The sequence below is a fragment of the Sinohyriopsis cumingii genome, chromosome 5, assembly GCF_028554795.1.
Source record: "Sinohyriopsis cumingii isolate HCF-2022 chromosome 5, ASM2855479v2, whole genome shotgun sequence".
NCBI lineage: Eukaryota > Metazoa > Mollusca > Bivalvia > Unionida > Unionidae > Sinohyriopsis > Sinohyriopsis cumingii.
This window is the reverse complement of record NC_142965.1, coordinates 148,555,141-148,582,312: the sequence shown is the minus strand read 5'-3', so window position 1 is coordinate 148,582,312 and position 27,172 is coordinate 148,555,141. Positions and strand designations below refer to the sequence as shown.

The window sequence follows — 27,172 nt, the reverse complement described above, 5'->3', positions numbered from 1 at the left end:
GAACATGCTCGATGGTCAAGAATTGTCATTACTTACCCTTAGTGGGACCGAGACATTAAGGTAACTTACCATGTCGTTGAAGAAGAAACCAGACTGGCTAGGAGTGAAATGTTGGACATCACCGAGAACGAAGATCTCTGGCTAGAAAGTACGTGTATTGTTTCCGAAACAAAGATACTATAAAAACAGGCTGCCATGCCACGACTTATGTCAGGTCACATGTAACTGAACAGATTCCGTGGAAGGAACTCAATGACTATATTCAAACCGTGGATCATTACCATCGATTATTACAAGAACTGTATCCATTCAATTTGGGTCGACAAGTGGTGTGTGTCTTAGTGACTTGTTTTCTGGGATTTCGTTTACCAGCCGATTCCTTGTGGACTCTTTACGATCCGTACTTACCACCTCATTGGCCTTAAATGGTCACGAAAGACTGCTTTTGCTCAAAGCCTTGCGTTTTCATCTGGATACTTCTCGACCTCAACGGGAAGAAAAGATTCGTCAACTTTTAGCTACCGAAGACGTGTATGACGATGTGTGTGTAGCTTGTGACTTACACCCCCACTGGACAGATGTTCGTGACTGGAAAAAGGGGTGTTTTGAGGCTTGGACCCAAGAAATGGCCCAGTATGCACGAGAATTGTTCAATGAAAAAAGTTACTTTTCAACCTGTGTTAGTGACAGTGCCAGAAGAACCCGTCACCGAGAACAACCACTCGCTTCAGGACAGAACTGTCATGGACATTCCTGAAAGGTCATTCCGGGAGGACCCTTGTGTGACAATATCTCATGTAGAGACTGTAAGAACATTACACACTGTCCCTAGGACATCTTGGTTACCCAAAACATGTTGTACAGAGACTTGTTTATATTCCACTTTGATTGTTTTGATGTGTTTTTTATTCCTGTACATAACTATTTGGCTTTTATGTATTTTTGTCTTTCGTGTTGTTCATATTTGAAACATTCAATAAACGTGTCCTGAAAAAAGTATATAAACTGTCGTCTTGTTTGTTTTCGTGTCACAAGTGACATTCCTGACACTATGGCTACCTCTGCTGTCTCTGCTCCCTCGTCTTCTACTGTCAAAGTCATTGACGAACACTTAGATCGTGCCAGTTGGGAGGCTTTGTATCTTCGCCATCCCTTTAACATGCTCATTGCTGGACCTAGCGGTTCAGGCAAAACCGAATTCGTCAAACGTTTGATCGAACATAAACATCATTTGATCGATCATCCACCTCAACGCATCGTGTGGTGTTACAAAGGGTGGCAATCGGCGTACAGCCTCTTGCGAGAAAGTTAAGGCGATTCCATCGTGTTTGTGGAAGGTATTCCTAAAGAAGACGACGGCATCGTCTCTGACTCCCGTCAAACCCATTTGGTCATTTTTGACGACATGTTAGGAGAAGACGAAGAAGAAATTAAACTGTGGTTCACGCGCAAAGGGCATCTTCGTAATGCCAGTGTCGTTTACATCACTCAAAATTTGTTTCAACAAAGTAAAGCCCATCGCACCATCAGTCTCAATGCGCATTACGTGGTCTTGTTTAAAAGCCCTCGAGATAAATCGCAAGTGCAAGTCTTAGCCAAACAGTTAGGAACGCCTTGGCTGACTCAGGCATACGACGATGCCACTCAAACTCCACACGCCTATTTACTCGTCGATTTGAAACCTACGACCCCCGATGATTTGCGATTTCGTACCCACTTGTTTCACCACTGGTGCCAAGACGGAGGGCCTGTCCTGTACACGTCTCCGTGCTCGACTTAATTTCATTCCACAAAAAAATTTATAAAAACCTCAGACACTTTTCCCCTGTCTCACACAACGTCAGCATGACGTCCCTTCAGTCGCATCTTCCCGTCAAATTGATTCGTGCCTTGTGTGGCATCAGTCGAGAAAAAAATCCACAAACACGAGCTCGTGTCTTATAAGCTAGTCTCAAAGAAGTCTTACGATGGTTCACGGTGACAGCACGTCAATTACTCCAAGGGATCATTCAGATTCCTCATCAAACCAAACGCTTTTTCGATCGAAACAAAGTCGCTTTGACCCAACTGGCCGATCCCCGCATCGACACTCAAACCAAAAAACAAATCATTTTGAAACCTGGAGGGAGCGGTACTCTAGGAGGGGTCATCATTCGCTCGCTCTTAAGATGGGATCCTAATGCCCCCAAAGTTCTCCCCAAGAAAAAAGTCAAACGAAGCTCCAAGAAGAAGAAAAAGACCAGGTCCCCAAGGAGAACTTCTCCAGTGGCGGGACCCTCCTCATACCAGACACCACCCCGGAAAAAGAAAAGAAGACTCCAGAAAAAGAAACAGAGAAAAAGTCCCCAGAAAAAGAAAAGTCCACAGAAGAAAACTAGTCGCAAGAGAGGCACTTCGGCCAGGACGCAATCTTACACTCGCAAACCACGACCTGCCACAGCGGTGACTGCGTCTCCGGCAGCCTCAAGTTCATTCACTTCTCCGTTAATGACACCAAGAACTGAAGAGTACTTGGAGACGTTGATCACACCAAGAACTTCTCCGTTGATGACCCCAAGAACTTCCCCAGTAGCAGGACCCTCCAATTTAGTGGCAGTGGCTGCTGCTCACAAAGTACCTTCTCCCAAAATCAAAGTCCAAGAAAGATAGGGCATGTTACAAAGTTTACTGGATTTGTCCAAGCAAGAACTGGCTCGATTTAGTCCGTTGAGGACCCCTACACGACGTGTCATGCCTGTCCTGAAGTTGATACGACGTAAAGACAATCAGTGGCGACGCGTTCCAGTATAAAAAAGGTGTGTGACCAAGTAGGGTATCAGTGTTTTGGTGCTCCTGAAGATGTCACCCTCCAGAAAACATCCCTCTTCTAAACAACCCCAAGGAAAGAAAAGGAAAGGACTGCCACCACGTTTAGTCAAACATGGGGACATGTTATCTGTCCTGTCCAAAGCTTCTCCACCCCTACGAAAAAAACTCATTCAATCAGCTTCCAAAGAGGTCATCGATACCGTGTGCGAACGTTGTTTGAACGTCTTGAAAGGCACGATCCCTTTGTCCAAACATCAGAAACAATGCTTAGGCAAACATCGTCACGTTCTTCGCCAAATGGTTCAAAAGAAAATCCCCCTTCGTCAAAAGAAGAAGATGTTGGTCCAACGTGGAGGCATTTTACCTCTCTTGTTAGGCCCCTTGCTGAAAGGAGTCTTGGGAACCATGTTGGGAGGACTGGTGGGAGCAAGATAAAAAGGCCCTCGGAAGTCCCAAGATGTCAGATCGACCCCTGACAACCCCATGGAAGGACGAAAACTAGCTTTAGTGCCTTACAAACGATGGATGGAATACCATCGATGGCAAGAACAACGCACCCCACATTTACCTCCCAATCCCCATTTGAGCGAAATGTCCCAGTTACAACACAAATTGCAGTCCTTGATGGATCGCCAAGATTTGTCGGCAACAGAAAAATCGCAAAAGTACGGTCAACTCTTGCAACGACTGCAACTCTTTCACCAGAAAGCTTTAGACGAAACAGCTCTACCCACTCTGAAAGATTTTAAGACCTTGATGAAAAGTCCAGCACCATCACCAGTACCACCACCACCACTACCAGTGACCAAGACAGAAAAAGAAGAAGAATAAGAAGGGTTTCAAACTCCACCAGAAAAAGTTTGCAAGTTAACAACACCACCTACCTCCAGAATTGGATGGATTAAAAAGATGATGACCACCCCTTCTTCATCACAAGAGAAAAAGAAAGTGAAGACAGAAGTGAAGACAGAAGTGAAAAAAGAACCGATATCCCCTGTTCCGACATCCTCCTCTGCGACACCTATTGCTGGTCGCACACGCAAAGCATTGCAATCCAAGAAAGTACCCCAAGAGAAAAAGAGTAGCATCTTCCAAGAGTGGGTGCCTTATTAACACACAAACACAAAATGGAAGAAGTGTTAGCGAGCATTTACTACGATCCCTCGCATCCTGCAGGTTACGCAGGAGTCCAAAAATTGTATCGTGCTGCCAAAATGCGACTGAAAAGTCTCCGTTTACCTCAAGTGCAACGATGGTTACAAGAACAAGCTACCTACACTTTACACAAACCCATTCGACGCAAGTTTTCCAGAAGTCGCACCCAAGTGGAAGGCATCGATCATGAATGGCAAGCCGATTTAGCCGATGTCTCTCATTTGGCGAGCTACAATCGTGGCTACAAATATTTGTTTTGTGTCATCGACGTCTTTTCCAAATTTGCCTGGGTCGTACCATTGACTTCCAAATCGAGCAGCGAGTTAGTGCGAGCCCTGCAACGAGTGTTGAAACAAAGCGGTCGTCACCCTCTTCGATGGCAAACGGACAAAGGCACCGAATTTCTGAACCAAGCTTTCCAAAAAGAATTAAAGAAACGTGACATTCATTTTTTTTACCACCGAGAATCCCGAAACCAAAGCCAGCATCGTGGAACGTTTTCAACGCACTTTGAAAGAACGTATGTGGAAATATTTTACGCATCACCACACTCTGAAGTACATCGACATCTTACCTCACCTGGTGCAAGCGTACAACCAATCTTACCATCGAAGCATCGGACGTGCCCCGCAAGACGTGACTCCCGAAAACGAAGTGCTGGTGTTTGAGCGCCTGTTTGATACGTCCCCGACGAGGGCTGTCCCCAAGAAAAGTGGAGTGTTGACCGTAGGAGATTGGATACGCATTGGCAAGACCAAACGCACTTTCGACAAAGATTACTTACCTAACTGGACGACCGAATTGTTTCGTGTCACTGGACGAGTGCATGGCCGTCATCCTGTCGTCTATAAATTGGAAGACATGAACGGAGAAGTGCTCAAAGGAACGTTTTACTTACCCGAGTTACAACGTGTCACCAAAAAAGAAGACGACGTGTACGACATCGAAAGCATTCTCGAACGCAGAACCCGTAAAATGGGCAAACGACGTGTCAAAGAAGTGAAAGTACGTTGGAAAGGATATCCACCCAGTTTTGATTCTTTGATCGACGCTTCGCAAGTCATCGACTATAAAAAGAAGTGACCATCATGCCCTTTCACACAGACGCAGCTACGTCGACCACACCTTCACCTAGTTCTTCTCTGCAAGATTTACAAAAACAACCCTTGTGAGTGTGGTGTGGAGAACGTGTGCCTAAAACGCAAATCGTCTTTTTCTGCCAAGTCTTCGTGGTGTATTGTGTCATCGGGGCAGCCATCGCCAATTTGAGTTTGCAACAAGGAGACAAACAATTGTGGACCATTTTATTGAGCAGTTGCATCGGTTACCTGCTTCCTAATCCCTCCCTGAAATTCTCCTCGAACGGGGACCACGGGAACCTTGTGTCCAGTGCCAGTGCCAGTCACCACTCCAACAACAACAATAACCCCATTTTGAGCGGAAACACGCCTCTGACGTCCAGTAACCCCTCGGACAGCCACAGAACTCTGGAATTATGAGTCACCAAAACCAATTTTACTTAACCTTACCCAGTGACAGTTCCATGGAGGTGTTTCCCCACAACACGTTGTGCTGTTACACGGCCAAATTACCTCAGACCATTCCATTAGATCACGAAGCCCATCGGGAAGTGGCTTTAGTAGAAATCATTCACCCGACCCAAGTCCTCAATGTCTTTCCCAATCAAACTTTTTTTGATGTGGAAGTTCATGACGAACAATTGCAACAGTACTTGGATACCCATGGCAAATATGACAAGAAAACCCCTGGCACAAAAAAATCAACGTACACCACCTATCACATGTTCATTCCCCCAGGCTATTATTTTAGTGGTCAACATTTGGTGAGCACCATAGCCTCCAGGTTTAATGTCGTGTTTCTGAAAGCTTTGGAAAGTGTCAAAAAAAGTGTCACCATGGAATACCACAAAGCAGCTCGTCGCTTCTTGATGAAATTTGACGGGAGTAAAATCGTGTCCATTTTATTTTGTCCTGAATTGTTTGACATGTTGGGCGGAGACATGGACATGAGGAAGGCCATGATGAAGAGAAACGAATTGCCAGTCATTTACGACAACGAGTCTTTTAGCAAGTTATTTCGTGCCCCGGTAGAACTGAACCAAGGACTGAATTTGATGTTTGTGTACTCCGATGTGGTGGAGTATAACGTGGTGGGACACACCTCTGTGCCGTTACTGCGTGTCATTCCTTTCAAAGTGGATTCTGCCACGGTCACTGACGAGGAAGGTGGAACCACTTTGTACATCCTCACTATTTGCCTGTCAGCAAGTCGTATTTGGACACGGTCAACATTGCTATAAAAGGAGATCTGGGACAAAATATTCCATTCACCAAAGGAAAAGTCACGGTGAAACTCCATTTTCGAAAACGGTTTTCTCACGATTCGTAAGTCATGTATCCAGTGTACCGAGGGGTTGCTCGACAGCGAGGACACGGTTTAGGAGATATGTTAAAATCGGCCTTTCGTTCGGTGGCCCCGGTGTTGAAACCGATGCTGACGCGCGGATTGCACGCCTTGAAAGATGCGGCACTGACACAAGGCAAAGAATTTCTCCAAAATGTCATCATCGACAAACAAAATCCTAAAGAAGCCTTCATGAGGGCAGGCAAAAATGTCTTGCTGCAAACGGGCAAAGACCTTTTGGGCCGACGAGACACACCTATAAATGCCCTGCACGCTACCGAGTCAAGCATTCAGCAAGGACAAGGCAGAAAGAGACGACGAAGAAAACACCCTTTCACCAGACTTCACACGTCTAAAGCTAGAAAGGCAAAGAAAAGAAGAACCGTTCGAGACTTAGACGTTTTCGATAATTGAGAAAGAGAAAAAAATGATGCACCGAGAGTCTTGCGCCTGTTCCAAGTCGGAACTGGATCTGTTTGCCATGCCCCCCACCATGATGACCATGCAAGAATCCCAGTGGGTGGAATTTCATCCCGTCTCCTCTTTGACGGATTCCGCTCCCATCGAGTCTGAAATCAAAGGACAACCCGAAGATTACATCGATCTGAATAGCAGTTACCTGTATTTGAAAGTGAAAGTGATCAAAACGGACAACACCAATCCAGGAGGCGATGCTAGAGTAGCTCCTGTCAACAATTTCATGCATTCCTTGTTAAGCGAAGTGGACTTGTACTTGAATAACAAACTGGTCAGCAGCAGCATGGATACTTACCCATATCGTGCCTACCTGGAAAATCTCTTGACGTACGGAAAAGAAGCCAAGAATACTCATCTGGATGCTTGCGTGGTATGGAAACCTGACACGGCAGGTGTAGGCACGTTTAGCGACACAGTCCTGACAGAAGATGACAATCCTCACAATGTGGGGTTTAACGACCGTCGTAAGAAAATTCTGCAAGGGCGAAGTTTAGAACTGATGGATCGTTTGCATTTGGACATGTGGTTACAAGAAAAGTATTTGCTAAACGGGGTGGATATCCGTCTGAGACTGAATCGTAGCAGTGCCGCTTTCCATTTGATGGCCCATGCCAATGAATACAAAACTATCATTCAAGAAGCCCGACTTTACGTGTGTCGTGTGGAAGTGTTACCTAAAGTGGGAAACGACGTCAGTCAGACGTTGAGCAGAACGACCGCCAAGTATCCGATACGACGCGAAGAAGTGAAAACGTTCACTATTCCCGCTGGACAGCGATCTATGATCGAAGATCATCTGTTCCAAGGACAGTTACCCAAGCGTTTGGTTGTTGGTATCGTCAGGAATTCAGCCTTCAACGGCACCCACGATCAAAATCCTTTTGAGTTTTAACATTGCAATGTGTCCAAGATCGAAGTCAGTCGCGACGGCAACACCTTGTGTACCCGACCCTTTGAGCCCAACTTTGGTGTCGCGAAGAATTATTTGAGATCGTACTTGTCCCTGTACGAAGCCACCGGACAGTTAGAAACCAACACCAGTCACGGTATTTCGTACGACGATTATGCAGGAGGCTACGCTTTGTGGGGTTTTGATTTCACTCCAGACCAAGGCAGCGACGAGGGACATTTCCACCCTATAAAATCGGGTCAGATTCGTGTGGAACTTCAGTTTGCAAATCCACCTCCAGATCACACAGTGAACGGCATCCTGTATGCACAATTTGACAATACCATAGAAATCAACAGTTTGAGAGAAGTCATTCTAGACTATTAGAAGCCATGGAAGACTGTTATCCCTCTTTACCTAGTGGAGAAACTTTGAAGATGGAATGTGAGGAGACTGGGGAAGAAGAATATCAAGACAAAGACGAAGAAGTTATCATGATGAAGTCAAGATGGCCAGAACAAGAAGCCCATTTTAGTCTCCTGTTTTGCCAAACACTTGGTCAAAAAAATGACGCAATTGATCAAGAAAGATTGCTATGAATGTCAAAACGATCATCCCAGTCAAATTCAACACGATAAATGCCTAATGCTGAGTCAAGAAGAAAAATTGAACGAGTATCTGGAGGAAGCTTGGAGTCTCATCTCGGACGAAGTCGTGTTGCATCAGTGGTATAAAGACTTGCGTGAACATTCTTGTTCACCATTAACCACTCAAGAGATCCATCGTATCGAAGCTCTCCTGAATCAGAGTGGGGAGACGAAGCGAAGAAACGGTTATTTGTCAGACATTTTCAAGGAAAAAGTCAGGATCGAATTGATGACTTATTATTACCTGTGAAGAAGAAAAAAACACACAAAACATGGATACCTGGGAACTTTATTACGTTTTGAACCACAGTTCGTACACCGCTTCTTGGAATCCTGTCGTATGTGCTAAAGATGAACTCCCTCATCGCAAACCTCAAGACCATCTAGCTTATGTGATCAACACGGACGACAGTCATCTCCCAGGAACCCACTGGGTAGCCGTCTACTTTCCTCAAGAAGGATGTGTGGAATATTTTGATTCGTATGGATTGCCCCCTTTGGAAGACGATATCATTGACTTTATGAGAAGAAATGCTCAGACCTCCCGATCCAATAATGTGAAATTACAAGGCACAGATTCCTTGGTGTGTGGACAATATTCTGTGTATTTTCTGCATCATCGCAGCCTGGGCTATTCCTTAAAACATTTAGTGACTCATTTTGATCCTCGTTCTTCTTCTAGAAACGATGTGAAAGTAGATCAATGGTTTTGTGACCATTATGCTTATCTTTTGTCTCAAGCTAGGAAACGTAGTATCCATCAATGGCCTAATGACTTCCATCAGTGGAAATCACAATTTCATTCACAACGTTGTCAACCCTGTTAAAAGTAGAGTGTTAATTGAAAAAAAATGTTTGTCATTAGAAAAAAAAGTTTGATGTTATATTGTTAAGTCATTGTTAAAAAATCTTAGAGTTGTTTGTTAGTGTTAAGTGATTTTGAATAAAAAATGTTGTGTTTTGAAAAAAAAAATACCTTTCTCTTTTGTTTGGCTATAAGAATGTTGATTCATGCTCTTTGACTTCTTTCTCTCCCTCTCATGACACTCATTGAACGTTCCGGCTCGAAAACCGTGGAGGGATGTTTTCCTTCACGTCCGCGCTTTGACTTTAAAGCCGGGGTAGCCTCCAGTCTAACCATCCATTGTCGACTCATCCTCCTACGAAGATGTGCTCCAAACTAGCTAAGCTAAACGAAGCCTACGTGAATTTGCATAGGGTCAGACACAGTCTGATACCGAAGCCAGAAGATATAGAGAATGTGAGAATGCTAAAAGTCACTGAAGACCTGATAGAAGAGCTCTTCAGAGAAGAAGTGAACAGGGAGAAAAAAGAATGGACAGAGAAGTACAGACTTCAGAAACAGCAGAGAGAGCAGCAACAGCAGCAACAGCAGCAGCAACCTGAACCTGACAGAGTCTTTGTCGATTGTCGTATCAACACCAAAGAGTTCTTCTTCTCTTTCCGAAGAAGCAGACCTATCGTCAGAAAGTCTGTCGTCAGAGGACGTCGCATTCTTAGAAACTAAAAGATTGCCATAGCAAACAAAAAAACAGCCCTTTTCAGGGCTACCCCAATACTCTAGAAAAGAAATAACAATCCATTTGCCAATGTGTGTATGTACAGTAGTGTGAATATAAACACCGACTCTTTTTTATAGTGTGAGTGTAATTGTTTGTGTATATGATTGTGTGTTTGTAAGTGTTCACGTACGTTTGTGTGGATAGTAGATTAAGATCACGTTTTTTTTTGTTGCTGTTTGACGTGTGGGGATAGTAGATTTGGGGTTTGATTGCTTTGCGTATGTGGATAGTATATTGAATGATTAATGAAAATCTTTAAATTAGTAATGGGTAGTATAAAAAAGTCAGTGAGTGTTTCTTTTAGGTCCGCGCGTTGTTTGGTCATGATCTAGGTAATATCAATTTTGTTTTAGGGGATGTTTTCCTTCACTCGGCAGTCTAGTTACCCTTGTTGATTGATCAACACCAGAATGAACACCAAACTAGCAAAACTGCTTGAACTTCATGTACACCTGGAATATGACAGGCGTATAGTGAATGAGCTGGCTGCAGAGACCATAGTAGAAGAGGGAAGAATGAAAGAGGAGGAGAGAAGAAACAAAGAGGAGGAGGAGAGAAGAAACAAAGAAGAGGAAGAAAAAGAGAGAGGAAATTTCAGAATCCCAGAGACAGAAAATTGGGATTCTGAAGCCACTTATCACGCCTCTGCTCTTCCCCCCAAAAGACTGAAAAGAGACTGGGGAAGAAGATGTGTGTGGGGGGCCAGGCCTGGAAGGTCATTAAGCAGGTGCCATGGAGTTAAAAAAAACAAACAGCCCTTTTCAGGGCTACCCAAACCTTTAGAAAAGAAATAACAGTCGATTTGCCAATGTGTGTATGTAGAGTAGTGTGAATATCAACACTGTCTCTTTTTTCCGTGTGTGTGTGTAAGCGATCACGTACGTTTGTGTGGATAGTAGATTATTGGGTTATGTAAAAGCTTAAGTTGGTTTGTGTGATAGTAAATTTGGGGTTTGATTTTAATGCTTTGCGTGTGTGGATAGCAGATTTTGGGTTTGTTTATTGTTGATTAAGGTATGTGGATAGTAGATCATAAGAAATGAGAAAAGTAGGGGATGTTTTCCTTCACGTCCGCACGTTTTAAGTGATGATCTAGGTAATATAACTTTTGGGCTTTAGGGGGATGTTTTCCATCACGTCCGCGCTTTTCGTATAAGAACCCCCAGTATTCGTCGTTCAAACCATTCTACAGAGAATAAAAAAGAAGATGGCTTCAAACCAACTTGATAAAATGAAAACATTGCAAGACGTCCTGGAAAATTTGGGTATAATGGAGCAAATGTTAGTGAGGCTAAACGAGGATCACTATTCTTATAGTCCCCATCGAGTGAAGATGGAGATCAACAATTTAAGAAAAGTAAAGGACATGATCAGTGCTCTGATGAAAGAAATAAAGGAGGAGAAGGAGGATGAAAAGGAAAGGATAAGGATGAGAGAATGGAACGAAAAAATTGCAAAAGAAGAAGAAAATGAGAAGAGGAAGAAAGAAGAGGAGGAGAAGCAGAAAGAAGAGAAAAAGGAGGAAGAAAAGAAAGAAAAGAAGAGAAAAAGTGTAGGACAGAAAATAAGAAGCTGGTGGAGAAATAGAAGAAATTAGAAGAAGAAACCCAAAGGCCCTTTTCAGGGCCACCCACATTTCTCGAAAAGAGATAGACTTTCAATTGCCTACCCTTTTTTATTTTTTTTTTAATTTTTAAGAAAAATAGAGAATCCTCCCTGTTTCAATTTTCGTATGTTCCCTTTTCATAGACCCATCAGGTCGGAACCCTATTAAAATAGGGTCCCGACCCTGTTCCATTTTCCCTTGTCACTCAACAGACCCAAGATTTTTTTTTCCATGTTCAATTCCCCTTGAGGCTAGAGTGACCCAAGACTTTTTCCCCCATGTTCAATTCCCCTTGAGGCTAGAGTGACCCAAGACTTTTTCCCCATGTTCAATTCCCCTCGAGGATAGAGTGACCCAAGACTTTTTCCCATGTTAAATTCCCCTTGAGGCTATATTGTTCCACGATTTTTCCCCATGTTAAATTTCCATTGAGGCTAAACGTTCCCAAGGGGTTCTGTAATGCTAATTTCCATTGAGGCTAATGTATCCCCATTCACTACTTTCCTCTCGCTCCCGAGAAAATCTAGTTGTGTAAGCTTCTCCGAGGTTTGCCATTATTTGATATAACAATTTTTAATTAATAGCAGCAGAGGGGACGCGACCTCAAAAAGGCGTCATCGTAGTAAAACTCACGTGTATACCCGAAAAAAAACCCCACTAACACGAAAAACAACTAACCCAGCAGAGAGACTCACTCTTGAAAAGTTAGAGGCCTCGGTTTCACGTTTTTTCGTTATTGTACTAAGGGTTAGTTTACCAAATTAACTCTTATAAAATGAAGTGGGTTTGCCCCCTCTGCTGCTATAATAGATTGAAGAAAGATTTTTTCAGGTTCGAAAGTAGTAAGTTGATAAGTAGAGAAAAGAATACACTCACAGCTAAAGATGGAAATGTACTTGCTAAACAGAAAGATACTTTAGAAGAAACAAAAACGGTATTAAACAAATATTTTTATCACTTTTGTATTTCTAAATCAGTAGATAGTTACAGGAAATTGTTGGAAACAAATATGAAAACTAACAAGCTGAAGGAAATACAGATGCACAACTTTTCAAACAAAAATTCTTTTAAATGCTACTGGTAAATTGCAATAGCAAATAGATTTATGAGCTTCACCTGCTTTAATAGACACAAACCAGACTGGATTTTTAAAATCAGGTTTATTGGGTAAACGTTATAACTATTTATGATTTTATTTACTGAGAACAAGACAAAAATATAAATACATGGACTTAAACTCCATGAAAAGGATTTCGATTGTCTAATCTATTGTATTATTAACATTTGTTGAATCTATTATAAAATACGTAAGGGTTATGCACAAAAAAAATAAAGCCTGTCTAATTTTCATTGGACATCAATCATCTTGGTTTAACGTAGGCAGAGGGTACTGGCAAGAAGATCACCGGTCACCATATGTGCAGTATTAATTCTTTGCGATAACGTAGAATCCAAAGATTAGAGGCATTATATTGGTTGATACTGTAATTTGCTTGCCAATTCATGAAAATGATACATTATTATTTCTCAAGAATCAATTAGACAAACATCTGTACTGTTACAAACGTTTGCAGAACATTCCAGACATTGTTCAACTGTAGACGAAAAACAGCAGCCTGGCTTGGAAGCGTAAAAATAGCAACTGTAGGCTATAATCAAATCGAGTCATAAAAAATGGGTTAAATATAGGAAATGTAGAAACACGTATGTATTTCATAAAAATGTATATAAAGTTTTCAAAAATAAAGTAGATGGAAACAATTGCAATTTTCTATTCACCAAAAACTTAAAAACGATTTTCATAGATCTGCATGTATATATGTAAGGTGTCCTTGAGAACGAAATTGTAAAGGCTGTTTTAGAATCTTGGCAGACATTTCATGACCAGCAGTTTATGGTGATTGATTTAACCCCTTGTTTTAATAAAAATAAAAATGAAAACGTCAGAAGTACTTGTATTTTTTTATAATAAGGCAGTTTGAAAAATAAATCACTTATATTATTTATATTTTAGGTAATTATGGTAAAATTTAAAATAAAGCAACAAATATATTGCGTTAAACCTTGGAGATACAGGAATATTATATTTGCAGTTAAAAATGTAGAGTGATACATAAATTCCTAATAATTTTTTAGTGGCATTAAAACTTTTCTCCATTGGATATTCTGCATTCTAGAAAATATTACAAAGATTGTCCATGCATTTTAGAAAATAATAGCAATTACTGTAGAAATGCATATATTAAAACAATAAGTATTCCAGATTCGTAAGATTGTAAAAGAACCTTTTCTCAGATATGCTCAGTCACCAAAGATTCAAAATTTTGATGGTTCAAATTTCAACTAATTCACAGGACTTTATATCAGAAATATATACTAATCCGGACCTGTAATTTTTGTAGAATCATCGAAAAACATAAAAACATTTATTAGGGATGTAATAAAAAACAGCTGCTTTCTGAAATACTTTGCTTTCTTGAATTAGCAATAAATGTCCATAATTTTCTTTAAACATAAAGTCACAATTTCATTTATAAAATGATAATTTCCAGCGCAGCTAATGATGGTAAAGCAGACAGAACTTTGCATTTTGTTGCTGGATAACTAGTTTATGTACAAAATGTGACTTGAGGAAAGGTGACATTAATGTCAAGACTTAAAAATATATCCTAAGAACCTTTAAGAAAACAGAATCGAATAACAAATGAGATGCAACTAAGAGGGACGACTTTCGCGCAGGTCTCACTATAATCAGTTATAGATGTATTAATATTTTCTTGGCAAAGTTCATATTTTGAGTCACGATAGAAAAGTATCAGGGATTTTTAAGTAACACAAAATAGTACACACACACACACTCTCTCTCTCTCAGACTTTCATAATAACTACATATAATGAATATTGAGTCTATATAGTGTTGGTGAGTAAATGACTCATGAATCTTGACACTATGAAAATATGCATGTTTTTGAAATGATGAATATACAAAGTATGAAACTACACCCCTTAACACACATGAATTTAACTAATCGCGTTTTACTGAATGCATTGTAATATTAATGCAATTAGTATGATTAATCTATCATTAAAATAAGAAAATTAAACTAGGCTTATAAAACATTTTTGTTAGCATATATTCAATCAAGATGATTGGTTTTTGTTATATACAGAATCTTACTTTCATATCAAGCAAGAGGAAAAAGACTATCTGGCACAATCAAGTTACGTAGCATTGGTATCGCTCTCTGTTCAATCTGGTCAGGTTTAATCTTACTCAATGTGTCCCTTTTTCTGTTTTAAGGAGTTAATTTCTTTTCCCCCGTATATTGCCATATACTAAAGCAGAAAAATAAAACTGGTCTCGGCACAATTACCTACAAAATCAGCACCACTAGCTTCAATAAAGCAGATTGTACTGTGGATACTTGTTTTTTGAATATTGTACACTTGTGAGCAGTAAATACACTAACGCTCATCACATATGTAATGAATATGTTCTCATTTGGATATGATTAAATTTAGGTTGCCTTGGTTTCTAAAGTTCTACTTTATATTGTCTGGAGCAGGGACGTAGATGCATGTGGACCAAAACATCTTCCAGATTGTTTAAATTCTGAGTCATCAAACCAAGTTCTCTTGCTCTTTTATTGTAGTTACCCAGTGTGTTTGCTCTGTTCTCAGTGAACCATGCAGTTATAGTCTGCTTTTTTATTTGTATGGCTTTTTCATATTTTTTGGTCCATTCGATATCACATCTGGGTCTCATACTTGGTACAGATAGTTGCTTCATGCAAATGATAAACCGTTAAGAATAGCTCCTCCAATTGTTATTGGTACCCCCGCCATTTTTTTTTCACAGCGAGGACTAAATATATGTAAGACTAACCAATTTTGGTGCTGTTGCCAGTTTTATTTTACCTCCTAATCAGATAGTTCCTTATTTATGCTTCAATCTCATTATTAGAACATTGTTATCTTCTAGATATCTCGTATTTTCTTACAATGAAGACAATTAGGGTAATTCTCAGCATGTGTACCAAAAGAAGCATTCTGATACTTTTGGAGTGATAAAAGTAGGAAACATGACTCTTGTTTACTCTTGCTTCATAGTGGTGATGATAATTAGATGGAGTTAAACAAGGTAACCACCTGCAAATATATGGAAAAGACAGTGTAGATAATTACATAATATATATTTATTTTGCTTCAAATGATGAGACTTAAATTCAAAACTATATTTTGGTAAGAATAAAAGCATTTGAAGAGCCACATTTAATGTCAATTTGTGGAGTGGCTAATTGTGAAAAATCTATTAGAGACTGAATACAGAAACTGTTTGCATTACATCTTAAACATCGTTCCACTTTAAAGTACAAGAAGGATTCTACTTAAGGTTATAAAAGGCGAATGTGATAGATACCGATAATAAACTAGACAAGTATGGATTGATTTAGCATACAAACACATTGCAAATGGGAAGTTGTTTTGCTGCTCACATTCTGCAATAAACAACACAAGTAAATTTCAATTGATGTTGGTAGTTTTTGCATTTTGCGGTTTTCGTTATAAAAAGGTATTTTGGGTTCTGATGACTCTGTTGTGTATAGCACATTTCAATAATATTTCACAGATATGTGATTCCCGTACCGATACATATTGTTACAAAACGTTCATTTGTACATGTAAGTACGATATGGATGTTATATTCAATACTGTGTGCCTCAATTCGGCATGAAAAATGAAATATATAGATCGAGTTATATAAACATTTCATCTTACAGAATTGTTGTAGAGAAAACATTTCAATGAGTTGCTGCAGACAATTTATTCAAACGGACGTAAACACGTTCAACTGTGTGATCTTACGAGTAACAGAAAACATTTGCGTCTCCCTTCTCCGAGTTTGAGACTCAAGTTTACAACATTTGACGTTTTACTGATATTCCCATACCTATATTTTCAAATTGTTTGTGTCGCGCGCACGTGTGTGTGTGTGTGTGTGTGTGTGTGTGTGTAATCCCTTACTGCATAGCATATATTTGCCTGTATCGAATAGATATATATTTCATCTTATCGTGTATTAAAAACTCGAGTATTTTTACTGACTTAATGAAATATACATGCAATTCACTAGTGAGTAAAACAACCCCAAAGTCTCTAGCTTTCGACACTCGTGAAAATATTGGCTTTTTCCACCACTCGAAGAATATATCACTTGATTTTGATATGATTATAATATCCATGTCATATCAGAATACACTGAACAAATTGGCATTCGCTTCAGTTCTGCCCATTGCTACAGTCTGTCGCAAGATGGCACGAGCGTAGTGGAAACTTTAGACGGGTTCTTTGAACAAGAGAACGTCCTTCATAACAGTTATGTTTTAAACATGGAATGCAAAGGTTGATAGTGTACATAAGGTATCTGGAGGGTTACTGCATAGTTGTTTTCTATTATCACGAGGGTTGTAATTAAATTTATGACGAGCAAGCTTATATATATAATTAATACCTTAATGATTACTTTTCATCTTTCTTTAAAATCCTGGAGACCATTTCTTGCACTTCAGAAAGCTGTCTCCTTCGTGTTTGCTCTATTCTAGATTAATAATAATAATAATAATAATAATAATAAATAGCAGCATCTACAACAAAACTCAAAATTTATATTGCGTGATAAATATTGAAAAGCACAATGGTTTAAATATGCAGTTCACATCAAGTAGCCAATTCTACAATGTTGTTATAATAGTTTAATGACGCAATTCATTAGAGGTATCAGAAGCATGAACATCTAAAAAGTCCGGATAAACATTGATATCCCCAATGGAATCTCCTAGGGTCATAAACCGAAGGTAGTGCCCCAAAACACAAAAAATAACTTAACGTGTTTAAGCCATAGGTAGAATCCACATATACACATATATAAAGTATTTTTCCGACTCTTTTGTCGAAGATATGGTTTACAACATTTTATTAGGACAGTCAATTGTCAGTGGTGAAATCTGCTCAGGATGACTATCGCCAATTTCTCAAAAAGGTTCCGTATTAATTGAACATTAACTTATATCGCAGACTCGATTGTTAGTATACTGCTGCTAATTTCTCAAAAATGTCGCGACAGAACAGAACCTAAATTTACGTGGCTGATGCGACAAGATGAAATCTCCCAGATTACACTCTGTACATGGAACATTTATATCAGAATGCTAAAAAAAAGTTCTTGATGCAAAGCATAACCGTTTTGGGCAGAGTTTTGATGTGCCTATTTTTCATTACATGCCTTGCGATGTTCTTTTCAAACAGTCAACGTGTCTCCCTTGCGGGAACCACTCATTAATGTCATAATGATTAATATTTGTGTTCAAAGCTATCAATACGATGTCTTGGAATATATAATTACCACTAAAACATTTTGTTGAATCTTGTAAAGAGCAGCTCGTGAACCAAAGAGTTGGTTTGCATTGTTTTCACTGTTCTTCATTATTGCTAAATGTTCTTTGGGGTATAATGCCCAGACGATGTTATGTAAAAAAAAATCTGTGAACAAGATTCAAAGTTATACACGCCACAAGCATTCGAAATCAGAACCGTCATTGAGAACACAAATATCAATGTGTTTGCCTGCTCCACAATAATAATAATGGCCTTAGAACTCCAATCAACACGCGTGAGTCAAACGTGACAATCTATGTATACGGCACAATTTCTCCAATTTAATTCAAAAATAATAATTTATAAACTTTACTTTACCGCAGATATTTATGTCCTGTTCGTAACAACACTAAATGAATAGTACTCAGAGTCCGTGTTCGTAACAACACTAAATGAACAGCACTCAGTGTCCGTGTTCGTAAATGTATAAATTCCTCTAAAATAATTTATTTTTATACCCAATGCACGGAAGATACATACAAATCATGCAACATCTGCTGTTATGATTTATATATTTGCTTCAAATTATTAAAAGAAAGCAAAATACTTAAACACACAGTGGCCACATTTTTTGTTTTCCATGTGAAATTAATGGTCGGTCTGATTAAAGTGCTTACGTCACCGTAACTTCTTTTTCTGGTCTCCAAATATTCGATTAATGTCGACTCAGTTTTCAAGTTCTTTGACAGGCGTGTAGACCTGAATTTTAGTTTTAAGAAAGTTCTGGTTTTCAAGAAATGCAATTTGAAATTATTCCCAACAAAAGCCAAAAATGCAGTTTGGAAATTTTAAAGGTTTCGGCAGTCAGATTTTTATTTGCTGATAATTTGACTGCTGTTAGGTATTTGTTGACTTGTTTCATTTTTATGTTAATTTTTATATGTTCATTCGACTACAATTTTGAATTCTTACAAGGCAATATCACTTAGAGATATGTATTTCAAGTAGTAAATGTTATAGCGATTATTATATTGGTTTATTTATTAAGTGCTACTGTATTGCAATACGTATGGCAATATGGTTTGGTATATCGCAATACGGTTTTGGGCTATTGCTGCACCCCTAATCATGTCCTGTATTATGATGTATAACTAAACTTAACTACATTATCTGAACCCAAAATATATATTGTACGTAAGTATATTACAAGCATCAAAAGATTTACGTCAACACGCTTGCACTTCGAGAGAAATTGCAGAAAAATGCTTGTAAATAACTATTATCAACGCTGATGAACTGTGTTCAACAAGGAGAAGGTTGACTCAAAGAAAACAAAGACAAAACATGAAAGTTAAACAGCGAAAGATACATGCAAATGAGCGGATTCATAAGTTCATAGGACGCCTCAAAACCGCCATATTCTTTAAACATACATTCGTACACCTGCCTAAAAACTGAAGTAAACTAATCATTTTATGCCTAATTTCAATAACGAACTCCCAAAGATCATAATAGTGATGAAAGAGAAAGGCATAGACAAATAAGCCCATTAGACTATCTGCAGACTGACTATCTAAAACCTCGGGACACGAATAAATAAGATGAAGGTCACTGATTCCATCTCAGAAACAGGACATTGATTCTCAAAAATAGTGAATAAGAATTTGCACATAAGAAATATGTATTTCACCAATTGGCCGAGTGCGCAAGAGTGTGGGTGATACATTTAGCCCAAGGTATCGTAACTAGCTCACCCCCCCCCCCAAGCTCGTCCATTGTAAATGCAAAAGATTAGCATTAACTAGCCCTTCTGATACACTGGATCCAATTGTACGCAACTTTTAATGGTGAATTAAAATAACACATTTCTGACCTGGTCATCTGGCATAGAAAGTGCCAGTGTTTGGCACTGAAAGAATCTTTGCGGAACATCAAGCAGTTCAGTCTGACAACTAGAGACACCGAAAGAAAACAACTATGATAAATAGATGCTACAACAAAGCGTGATCTACTCATTATGGTCATACTAATTGGCATTATTAGGATGCTTTTATTTATTTCAAAGACAATACAGCAACGAATAATACTACTATTATTATCGTCACGGATATTCGGTCAAGACGGCAATGATTGTCGTTATGATGTTAGCAATAACAAAGTGGTAGTTACATACCTTATGGCCTTCTCGAGGTCTTCCTTAAGCTGATCGACATAGGTTTTCCAAACCAAAAACTGAAAAGGTCCAGGTGTCGGGTCATTTCTATTAAAAGAAGTTCCATTTAACAGAAAATCAGTAATATAACTCCATTTTATTCCTTCTGTCGCTTCTCAGTCATACATGGTCTTATATATATATATATATATATATATATATATATATATATATATATATATATATATATATATATATATATATATATACTCAATAGTAATAAAAATGTAACAAGATATAACAGCACAAACAAGTAATGTATAATTAAAACTATAATTTATTTCTCTCAAATATAAAGGAGAGGAATTAAACATAACATACGGTATGTTGAATGAATTCGTAGAACCTGTTCAAACATCTTTGAAAGCCCCAGCTATAATACCAGTCTCAGTAGATGTCAGATACCCATTCATTCAGTAGACGATCAATATTCCCGTAAAATGTGCAGTAAATTTGGACATTGAAAAACTTAATGATGTAGTTGTGAGATCAATTGTTGAAGCACACATCAAAGAACTGTGTTTTCTTAAAGAAATATATTTTAATAATCATGGACGAAAAGCAGATGGTTATTGACTAAAAGAAAACTTTAAAAACATCATAAACGGAAAATGAGTCTCTGTTTGAAGTAAAGGATACAGTAATTTAAAAACAAATAGAATCAAAAGGGGAAAACTGGAAGCTAGCTTGATGACAATGAGTAGATGGTCGTAGAACCTTTACAATACGAAACTTGGAAAAGCTGCCAGCTGCAAGGAAAAATTAGTTTATACTATCAGCAAATTTACATTATTGGAACATTTTAATGAAAACATTCTTTACTCCAAATGATAATGTGGGAATCTTCCAGACCACAAGTAAATATAATTTCTCCAATGTTATCACCTAACCAATTAAGGTAACAGCTTACTCCTCAGCATTATTTGACCCAGTGCTTCTTACCAATAGTATCATAGAACATAACTGATCTTTCCAACGAAATGTTTTGAATTATAATAATCGATACTTTTATAAACTTAATGATTAAATCAATTACTTTATTTAGAATGAATTATTTGCTCTAGCTCGGATGCTCATGATTATGCTAATAGTGACAAAGCTATATTTGTAGCTTGCGTTAAAGATTGTATTCCAAAAGAAAAGAGTCATGATACGACCAAATGACACATTAAAGTATGATTTAACAATCAGGAGAGTAAGTAGAAAACGGGATAGAATGCATGCAAAGTTTATTTTTACAAGTATTTAAACAGGCTGGAATAACTATAAAAAGTAAATAACATTAATAACATGAAAAAGAAGGCTAAACAACGATTCATTTTTATGTTAGATGCAAACCTAAAATTTGCTGGTTAAAAACAATTCAAAGAATATTTTGGATAATCACTAGACATTTCATGATCTACTCGAAATCTACGAATCAAATACCTCCTATGCAATTCTCAGATAATAGTCAACCAGATATTTTTGCACATGAAGACATTGGAAAAGATGAATTTGTAAATTCGAACTTTTTATCAATATCAGCGATCGATGACAAAACCAGACTTCTAGAACCCAACCTTAGAATTTATAATGAAATATCAGTTATTAAGGTTATTGAACAGGGCGTCTTGGACTCTATAAGAACATTAGATGACAGTACGTCGAGCCATCTCGCCCTTAATCACAATATGGTGAAACCTGTTTCTCGGTTACCATCTAGAGTCATCTGCTATATGTTCAATAGATCTCTAAAGAAGAAACGCTTTCCTAGTTCATGGAAATTTGTTAATGTTGTTCCAGTTTTTGAAAAGGGTGTTAAAAGTATGGTAGCCAACTTTAGACCTGTCTCACTGATAACATTTCTTGGAAAACTGTTGGAAAAGATTGTGAATAAACATAAAAGTATTACTTCATTCCTGCAAATATTCTTTTTAGTATCTGTTTGGTTTCTACTTGTCTAACATAACAGTGTTTCAATTCATTGATATTTACCTTAATCATGTTCTCGCAAGAGAAAAGAAATGAAGTTAGTTGTGCAGTGTTCTGTGACCTGTGGTAGGAATTAGATACAGCTTAGATTCATTATCTAGCATTAGGAAATTAAATGCAGGAGTACCATAAGGATCAGTATTTTGTTCATGACACTTTGTTATTTCGGCACCCTGTTTATCTATAACAAAAACTGAACTTCGTCCAATTGAACTAAAAAAGAACACAAATAGTATAAACATCTCTTTTAATGAAATAAAGTTCAAATTATGACAGTACGCTGATGACGCGTTTCTATTATTAGACTGTTCTCCATTGTCCTTGAAGACAATCATACAGATTTTAAATGACTTTTCGCTCGGCATCAGGTCTGCACCGCAATGTTTTATGTCAAATGTTATTTGGATTGGAAATTTAAAAGCAACATTAATGAAACAGTATATCCAGAAATTGATATTAACTGATCAGTGTCCAGTTATAGATTACTGGGAGTAGATTTCTCTTTGCATTTGGAGAACTTAATATAATTTAATTATTTGACGAAATTGAAGGAAGTAAAGAAATGCTTGTCTGCTTGAGCAGAATAAATTTATCCTTTACTGGAAAAATTACCTGAAAAATTCCTTGATTTTACCAAATTTTCATCATCTTCTTGCAGCTTTACCTAGTCCTCTGCCCCACATTGAAAATAAACCGAATACAGGTTTTTCGAGTTCATTTGGGGTTGACAAACCAAGATATTAAAACGAGACACTCGTATAGCTTCCTTTAAGGAAGCGGATTAAATACGATTCACTCGCACTCATGTGTGTGTTATAAAGAAAAAAACGTTCCTAGATTAGGCGCCGTTTGCTAAAAAAAGATGGTTTATGGAAAAATCTGATCTCTGAACAAACATTTGGAAGATTTTGAGGTACACTGTTATCAAAATTAGGAAAAAGGAAATTGAAAGAAATATCTAAATTAAAAAATAGTGTTTTCGGTATGGTGTTTTTTATGCTTTATCATGATGAAAAAATGAACCTTCCACTGTTCAGGAATACCTATCTCAATACATTTTTAATTTAGTAACTAGAAACAATTTTTAATTATACACAAAATGGAGAACAAACGGTGTTATACTTATTAAATACCTTTTTGATGCACAAGGAGTTCTATTAAATTTTGATGAAAGAAAACAAATAACATAAACTAATAATTTCATACAGTAATATGCTTTTATCACAAGGTTATCCGCAAAGCGAAAAAAGAAAATTAGAAGGTAAGATGAAAGATTAAATTTAATTATAAAGATCAAAGATCTGGCAAGAACCACGATACAAGAGCCAAATGGTTAACACGAAACTTAGTCTAGGCAGATAGAGTGTGCAATTAGCGCAAATGAATGGTCCAACACTTTTGTTTTGGCTAAACCATGTATAAAAGAAACAAAAAGTGATTAGATTTTATTTCTGATTTTTAAATAGAAATATTGCCAAAAACCCATTTTTAAAACCTTAATTTAAATGAAAATAATAAATGCACCTTCTGTAAGGAGGGAATAGAACAGACTGAGTATTTATTCTATGACTGTTAAGTTAGTAAACATATCTGGAAATTATTTGTGGAATGAATCCAAACTTACAATCCAAATTTTAAAAATGAAACATTAATATATCTTTTCAGGAAATAAAAACTGCGATAATCTTATTGACTTTCTGATTTTGCAAAATAAGTTTTAAACGGATCAATGTGTGCATCAACAACCTAAATTCTTAGCTGTTATAAAAATGCTGTTTTATCATACTTTTGGCTGGAAAATATGTCGCCAAAGTGAATAATAGAAGTAATGAATTTGAGAATGAGTGGACCCTATTGTCAAATTTTGGTACATGAGTTCCTACATTTTCTTTGTTTTCACATGAACTAACAAACATTTAATTTAAAAAAACACAACATTCGTGCTTCTTTGTGTACAATATGTGAGTATATATGTCTATGTGTGTATGTGCGTGTTGTGTCTAAATAAGGGAACACATGTCAAGAATAGGATGGAAAATAATATAAGGTAAAGCTCAATACGTCATGTCAGGTGGACAACTTACACTCAGTACAAAAAACTATTAAAAAAACGACACTTTGTGAAGTCTCATAGATACGTTGGCTTGACAATTCAAGAATGTTTTAAACGGAACGAATATACTGAAGAAAAGGGCCATAACTAGAAATAACTGTTTGAGGACATTTAAATTCAACTTTCTCAAACAGCTCTTTCAAAAGTTATCTTACTTGTATTAGACCCTTTTTTGGAATATACCGGTGTTATCGAATGCGGTTGTAGCGATGAGCATTCGATCAAAATCAAGTTTAGCTTGAGGCTGCCCACGCTATAATTGATTTATTTTATTACGCAAGAAAAGATTCTTTATATATTAAATCAGGTTTAACATATATTCTGTCACACACACACACACACACACACACACGCATTCAATAGGATTATCAATTGTGTTGCCGGGCTATCATTACAAGAATTTATTCATCATTATGTAAAAGAGGTACACATATATCCATGGTGTGATAGGACTGACATTGTTTCAGTTTCATGTAGGTATGCTTATTACAGAAATAAATCGTATACGATTCAATGTCAATTTCTGAATAATCTTCCAGATGATATATATCACATTACGTAGCTTGATGAGTTGGAACAAGCCCTGCTTTGACAATCTAATACTTTCAAACACTTTCGGCATGCTGAGTGAAAATTATTGTTTATATGCAAAGCTGATAAATGAATGCAGCTCCCTACGACAGCATCTCTATAGCGTAGCCTTAAGTGACTCTCCAGTCTTTACATGCGGAGAGGACGCCTAACCTAATGAACATTACTTCTTTTCGAGTTGTAGGTACAATTTCCAAAGACGCATATTATTACTTGATCTAAACCAAATGAATTTTAAATTTAGGTATAATTTTTAAGCAGAAATTCCAAACTAACCAAAGAGCAAAATTGTATTATAGATTTGCCAGCACAAAAATATTGTCAAGCTACAAAATGGTGAAATCACGGAAATGTAAGACACATAATCTTGTATGATTTATTTATTTCAATTCTCCCATTATCTACTTTAAGTATCGCAATAAAATTTATTTGTGAAAATAATGTTGTAAATTTGCCTGTCGTCTTAAAGGCTTTGTAAAGGCGACTTTTACCCAATTCCAGCTTTACTGTTTGCAATAATAAATGCTTAAACCAACAAAAGTAAGCATATAACATTTCGAAATAATTATTATACTGTACATATAAAACAAATAACATGTACATGTATACGCAATGCTGTTTTTAAGTATGTCCAATGTTATGCATAACTATATTTTCTTGTAGATCCTGGTATATGATTTTATCTAAATTTTTATTAATGGCTGTAAATTGTACTGATTATCTTTAGATTTTGCCTATGTGACTAGGGTCTATTTTAGGAATATTAACAGCGTACAAATGCATAGGATCCATAAGCAGATTCTTATGTACGTCTTGACAGTTACTAATAATAAAATTATTAAAAAATATGTATACGAGATTCGGCCTTTCTCCATTGGACAGCTCGATCAGGTGGCATCTTAGAAGAATTAAGTTAACTCCTATTCGATGAGCTAGGTCACATGAATATGTATTTTGAAATATTAAACCGAGTAGTATCATCTGTCAAATTGGGCATATTGCGTCATAATAGATTCTTGAAGGTGTATATAAGGAGAGAAATGAGCAGTTAGATTTCAGTCCTTTTATGGAATCGTTCTTATTTCTTGTGCTCCTGTTGTAACATCAAGTATGCAGATGTCTTTTATGTTGTACTTGTTATTTTAGAGGTAAATAACGATTGTTTCGACCCTTCAGTGGAAATAGAAAGTGCTTATTTCTTGGCACTAAAATATTAATCTGGAACTATTTCGGAGTTATTCAAAGAAGTTCTGGACAACGCTATTTTGACAATTTCACAATTCTTGTTCTGAAATTTATACAGGACTTTGCATCCTTTTGGACTTAAATGGAACATTTTGATGTTTAATTTTGGATTCACTTCATAATACTGTAAGTTCTTCTCAAAGTTCCATTGATAATTAAATTGTTTGATAAGTTGGTTTTACTTCTTTTTTAGTTTATGACCTGGATTCGTAACTTTAGTCTGCCCTGTGCAAATCATAAGTGAACAAAAATCCATTATCGTTTATTATACAAATAAAGATATTTATTGAAGTGAATATGAAGAAATATAACTTATTATGTGACATTCTGAAGTCGAACGAAACATAATCTCTCACGAGATTCATGTAATAATATTAGTTATTGGAATAGCCACTGTATACACAGCTTCTAGTCACATTACAAGGACATTAATTTAGTGGTTACTAATTTTACATTCATGTGTAACCATAAGGCAAATGCTTAAAAGACAGAAACAATGATTTTCGAGATTGATAACATATAACATCGGCATACTGCAACACAGATTTCTTGTCACTGATGTTTATGTGATAGCTGTCATAAATTATCATTATCTATGTTTTGTGCTAAATGATTAAAGAAGTTCTGTGCAAATAACTTACAACATGTTTAATTGATTTTTCACATCTCGCAATTGTTCAAATCCATTAACGATTATGTACATGAGAGTAAGATTTTCGGAGGAAAGTCGTCATGTAGGAAACTACAGCATTTGCAGATTTTGTCATAGCCCTCTCAATGTTACATTGCTAGTCACATGACTAACCAAATCTCGCCGTCTACATGTCCATGACTTCAGTGGGCCAACATCTCACGTGAAACCAACAATAAGCCCTATCTAATGTTACCGTACAGAAAATTCGAAAATATTAAAACTCAAGTAGTGTTTGAATAAATGGATGATAACACGTCCATTCAGTGCAATTCAATGCCTTTGATATCTCGCGTATATTTTCCGTTAATATTTTTGTGTTTCCAAGCCTCTGCCTTCACAATGTCCCTAAATCTGCCATAGCGATTGTTCATAACCTAAA

At 37.4% G+C, this 27,172-nt stretch overlaps 1 protein-coding gene across 1 annotated transcript in view; it reads right to left on the bottom strand.

Moving 5' to 3' along the window:
* Positions 1 to 12,526: 12,526 nt before the first annotated feature.
* Positions 12,527 to 27,172, bottom strand: part of LOC149800433 (uncharacterized) — a 94,347-nt gene continuing 79,701 nt past the window's right edge. The window contains exons 15-17 of the mRNA XM_089960064.1: positions 20,138 to 20,224; positions 17,102 to 17,188; positions 12,527 to 15,738 (exon numbers count right to left, since the gene is read on the bottom strand). Of these exons, the coding sequence (XP_089816190.1) occupies positions 17,110 to 17,188; positions 20,138 to 20,224 (166 nt within the window). The 3' untranslated portion in view covers positions 12,527 to 15,738; positions 17,102 to 17,109. The remainder of the gene's footprint in view (positions 15,739 to 17,101; positions 17,189 to 20,137; positions 20,225 to 27,172) is intronic.